General features: G+C 68.1%; 1 protein-coding gene across 3 annotated transcripts in view; it reads left to right on the top strand.

Annotated features, from left to right (window-relative positions):
* Nucleotides 1–4,305, top strand: part of DOCK6 (dedicator of cytokinesis 6) — a 51,186-nt gene extending 46,881 nt beyond the window's left edge. For all 3 annotated transcript variants that reach the window (XM_030545799.1, XM_030545798.1, XM_030545796.1), the window contains 6 exons: nucleotides 302–427; nucleotides 1,003–1,092; nucleotides 1,467–1,703; nucleotides 2,767–2,910; nucleotides 3,599–3,705; nucleotides 4,064–4,305. In XM_030545799.1, the coding sequence (XP_030401659.1) occupies nucleotides 302–427; nucleotides 1,003–1,092; nucleotides 1,467–1,703; nucleotides 2,767–2,910; nucleotides 3,599–3,705; nucleotides 4,064–4,235 (876 nt within the window). In that variant the 3' untranslated portion in view covers nucleotides 4,236–4,305. The remainder of the gene's footprint in view (nucleotides 1–301; nucleotides 428–1,002; nucleotides 1,093–1,466; nucleotides 1,704–2,766; nucleotides 2,911–3,598; nucleotides 3,706–4,063) is intronic.
* The last annotated feature ends 630 nt before the right edge of the window (nucleotides 4,306–4,935 follow it).

Genomic DNA, 4,935 nt, shown 5'->3' with positions numbered 1-4,935 from the left:
TCCCCCACCTCGATGCTGCGGTAAGTTGCCCCCTGGGGCGTCCCACCGATTTGGGGGGGTTCCCTGGGCCGTGTCCTCCAAGCTGTGGGCAGGAGTGGGGGGCTCAGTAGGGGGCACTCGCTCCTGCCCCCAAGCTGTTGCTGTATCGAGCTGTCGTGCTGCACCCCAGAGGTGGCTGCACTTAAAGGAGAGCCGAGCCCATGAGGTGCTTGTGGCCCCCGGCTCTTGGCCTCTGCCCGGCCCCCCCCCCCCAGGCCCTGCCCGCCCAGGATCATCGGCCTCACTCTGCCCCAGGCTCCAGCGCATGTTCGGGACGTATTTCCGGGTCGGGTTTTACGGCAGCAAGTTCGGGGACCTGGACGAGCAGGAGTTTGTGTATAAAGAACCGTCCATCACCAAGCTGGCCGAGATCTCCCACCGGCTGGAGGTGAGGTGCGGGCGGGGGGAGCCGGGGGCTGCGGTTGGGAGCGAGAGGCACTGGCAGGATGACGGGAGCCCAGGACTGGGGACCTAGGGGCTGTGACTCGGTTGGAAATGGCCCCTGCTCTCCCCCTCAGCCAGAGTCCTGTCAGGGTGGGCGCGAGGTGTCCCGTGGGCTGGTTCTGCCCCTCGTGCTGCCTCCCGGCTTCCTACAGCGGGGTGGGTGGGTGGGTGGCAATCCTGCTGGATTTTGTCAGCTCTCCCAGGAGCCTGACTCGGTGCCCCCCCTCACGGAACCCTGATCCCCAGGCACCCCTGCCCCCTCTGCCCGTCATTGTGGTCTCTAGGCACCGAGGCGAATCCTGTCTGCGGCTCGGGCAGCTCTGCCCCAGGACAGTGGGGTGGGGCCCTGGGGGGCCCTCGACACACGCTGGGCCTCCGTGGTCCCTCTGCTGCCAGCCAGGGAGGCTGCGGGCTGGGTAACCCGGGGCTGTTCTGGGGGTACCAGCCGGAGGCTCCTTGGCTGGAAAGTGGCCGGTTCCAGGTCCGGACCCATAGAAGGGGGGTCTCTCCCCCCCACAGGAGTTCTACGCCGAGCGCTTCGGGGACGACCTGGTCGAGATCATCAAGGACTCGAACCCCGTGGACAAGGGCAAGCTGGACCCCAACAAGGTAAATTGCCTGGGCCCATTCAGGTACACGGCAGTGCCTGGAGACCCCGGCTGAGATCGGGCCCCCTCCCTCCCCCACTGCACCCGATGCTGCCAAGATCAGGGCCCCCCGTCATGCCCCAGGTGCTGCGTGGACACCAGCTGAGATTGGGGGTCCCTGTCATGCCGGTTGCTGCCTGGACTCAGCAAGACAGGCCCTGACACAAGGCAGGAGGGGAAATCGAGGCACGGAGCAGGACAAGGACTTTCCTAGTGTCACCCAGCTCTGGGGCCTTGAGGAGGGTGGTGTGGGCCGGTGCTCCTGGCATGGGGCTCCCTGGGGCTGGGGGGCAGATCCCCAGCCATGCCCCCCCACACGGCCTCCCCCCGTCCCAGGCCTACATCCAGCTGACCTATGTGGAGCCGTTCTTCGACACCTACGAGCTGAAGGAGCGAGTCACCTACTTCGAGAAGAACTACGGCCTGCGCACCTTCCTCTTCTGCACACCCTTCACGCAGGACGGGCGGGCGCACGGGGAGCTGCACGAGCAGCACAAGCGCAAGACTCTGCTCACTACCTCGCACGCCTTCCCCTACATCAGAACCCGCCTGCCCGTCGTCCACAAGGAGGAGGTGCTACTGGCCGGCCGCTGGGGGGCACCGTGGGGTAGGGGAGGGGTGCCGGGCTATGGGGCGAGAGGTGGGGGCTTGCCAGGGGCACCGTCGGGTAGGGGAAGGGCGTTCAGCAGGGGGTGCCGGGCTATGGGGCGAGAGGTGGGGGCTTGCCAGGGGCACCGTGGGGTAGGGGAGGGGCGCTCGGCAGGGGGTGCCGGGCTATGGGGCGTGAGGTGGGGGCTTGCCAGGGGCACCGTCGGGTAGGGGAAGGGCGTTCAGCAGGGGGTGCCGGGCTATGGCGCGTGAGGTGGGGCCTCGGCCGGGGGCACTGTGTGGTAGAGGAGGGGCGCTCGGCAGGGGGTGCTGGGCTATGGGGCGTGAGCTGGGGCTTGCCGGAGGCACTGTGTGGTAGAGGAGGGGTGCTCAGCAGGGGGTGCTGGGCTATGGGGCGTGAGCTGGGGCTTGCCGGGGGCACTGTGTGGTAGAGGAGGGGCGCTCGGCAGGGGGTGCTGGGCTATGGGGCGTGAGCTGGGGCTTGCCGGAGGCACTGTGTGGTAGAGGAGGGGTGGTCGGCAGGGGGTGCTGGGCTATGGGGCGTGAGCTGGGGCTTGCCGGAGGCACTGTGTGGTAGAGGAGGGGTGCTCAGCAGGGGGTGCTGGGCTATGGGGCGTGAGCTGGGGCTTGCCAGGGGCACTGTGTGGTAGAGGAGGGGCGCTCGGCAGGGGGTGCTGGGCTATGGGGCGTGAGCTGGGGCTTGCCGGGGGCACTGTGTGGTAGAGGAGGGGTGCTCGGCAGGGGGTGCTGGGCTATGGGGCGTGAGCTGGGGCTTGCCGGGGGCACTGTGTGGTAGAGGAGGGGTGCTCGGCAGGGGATGCTGGGCTATGGGGCGTGAGCTGGGGCTTGCCAGGGGCACTGTGTGGTAGAGGAGGGGCGCTCGGCAGGTGGTGCCAGGCTAGGGGGCGTGAAGTGGGGGCTCAGCAGGGGGCACCGTGGGATGGGGGGGCTCAGCTGGGGGCAGGATGCTGCAGGGGTTTGAGGGTCTGGGGAGGCTGAGCTGATACCCCCTCCCCGGTGCCCCCAGGTCATCCTGACCCCTATCGAGGTGGCCATCGAGGACATGCAGAAGAAGATGCAGGAATTGGCCTTCGCCACCCACCAGGACCCAGCTGACGCCAAGATGCTGCAGATGGTGCTGCAGGGCTGCGTGGGCACCACCGTCAACCAGGTGGGGCAGCACCCTGGGCAGGGCAGAGGAGTTCGGGGGTCACGCACCGGCCATGGCCTGGGAGGGGGCACAGATCCTTCCCTGCCCCACTGGACCTGCCCTAGGGCAGCTTTGACCCTTGTGCCAGGACTTGAATCATGTGGGTCGGGAGTGAGGGGCACCGGCAGAGCTGGGGGGAGGGCTGGGGTAGTGGGGGCTGCGGGTTGGGAGTGAGGGGCACCGGCAGAGCTGGGTGGGAGGGCAGGGGTTGCGGGGGCTGCGGGTCAGGAGTGAGGGGCACCGGCAGAGCTGGGGGGAGGGCTGGGGTAGCGGGGGCTGCGGGTCGGGAGTGAGGGGCACCGGCAGAGCTGGGTGGGAGGGCAGGGGTTGCGGGGGCTGCGGGTCGGGAGTGAGGGGCACCGGCAGAGCTGGGGGGAGGGCTGGGGTAGCGGGGGCTGTGGGTCGGGAGTGAGGGGCACCGGCAGAGCTGGGGGGAGGGCTGGGGTAGTGGGGCCTGCGGGTCGGGAGTGAGGGGCACCGGCAGAGCTGGGTGGGAGGGCAAGGGTTGCGGGGGCTGCGGGTCGGGAGTGAGGGGCACCGGCAGAGCTGGGAGGAGGGCTGTGGTAGTGGGGCCTGCGGGTTGGGAGTGAGGGGCACCGGCAGAGCTGGGGGGAGGGGGCAGGGCACTGACCAACTGCCCGTTGCCCAGGGCCCGCTGGAGGTGGCCCAGGTGTTCCTGGCCGAGATCCCAGACGACCCCCGGCTCTACCGACACCACAACAAGCTGCGTCTCTGTTTCAGGGACTTCACCAAACGGTACCAGTCCCCCCCGCCCCCCATCGGCACCTCCATCTGCCCCTCTGCCCCCCCCAGCACCACCATCTTCCCCCAGCTGCACGGCCCAGCCATCCCCCTGCCCAGCCCCTCACACCCCTTCTCCAGGGCCGGCCTCACCCCCAAGAGGTGGGGTCTGGGTCCTGGCCCCTCCCTGCCAAGCAGGGTTGAGGCAGGGGCTTCCCTGAAGGGATTCCCTCTCCCCCAGGTAGGGTCCCCCAGCTCCCTGTCCCCTGCCATTGTCTTTCCCTGGCACTGAGCCTGCACTCAGTGGGGGGAGCAGCAGTGCATTCTGGGAACCCTGTTGGCCGTGGTCATGAGCCCCCCCCCCGGGTTCCAGGTGCGAAGACGCCCTGCGTAAGAACAAGTCGCTGATCGGGCCAGACCAGCGCGAGTATCACCGGGAGCTGGAACGTAACTACCTGCGCCTCCGGGAGTCGCTGCACCCCCTGCTGAGCCGCCGGATCCCCCAGCTCTACGCCCCCCTCGTCCCACGCTCCACCCACCGGTGAGCCCCCCAGCTCCCAGCCGTAATACACACAGGAGCAGAGAAACTGAGGCAGAGAAGAGCCGGGACTTGCCCAGGATCACACGGAATCCTGTGGCAGAGCCAGGAATGGGACCCAGGAGTCCTGGCTCTCACCACTCCACCCCACTCCCTTCCCTGAGCTGGGAATCCAGGACTGGCTTGTTCCATGGGGTCTTTCCACAGCCGGCAGTTTCCAGGGTCCCCCACCCACCGGGTAGGGCACGAATTTGCCGCGTTAATTTCACCCATTGCATTAATTGGAGGGTCCCGTCCCCCTTGAAACTCTCTGAACGGGTCAAGTTTCCGCAAGCTGGAGGTGCTAGGAGGAGCCAGCGGGATCCCCGAGGACCTAGGACCAGCTGCGTCCGCTCTTCCAGTCCGGGGCGCGGGGGAGTCACCCCTCCCAGCCTCCAGCGTGCCTTGCTGAGCCTCCCATGTGGAGCCGGCCCAACCAGCCTCCCCCCGGACCAGGCCTACTCTCAAACCCTGCCCCCTGCGGGGAGACCACTCGACTCTGTATGTTTCTTTTCTCACCCAGAGGAGCCCCCCTCTCCTCCAGCTCTGCAATCTCTTCCCTTGACCCCCCTGGCAGGAGGGGGGTCTGGGACATTTATTAACCCAGGGGTGGAAGGAGGGGGGCTGGGGTGCTGAGCTGGTTAAAGGGGGGAGGAACACAGGGGTAG

Source organism: Gopherus evgoodei, unplaced genomic scaffold, assembly GCF_007399415.2.
Source record: "Gopherus evgoodei ecotype Sinaloan lineage unplaced genomic scaffold, rGopEvg1_v1.p scaffold_40_arrow_ctg1, whole genome shotgun sequence".
NCBI classification, from domain to species: domain Eukaryota; kingdom Metazoa; phylum Chordata; order Testudines; family Testudinidae; genus Gopherus; species Gopherus evgoodei.
This window is presented reverse-complemented; position numbering and strand designations above follow the sequence as displayed.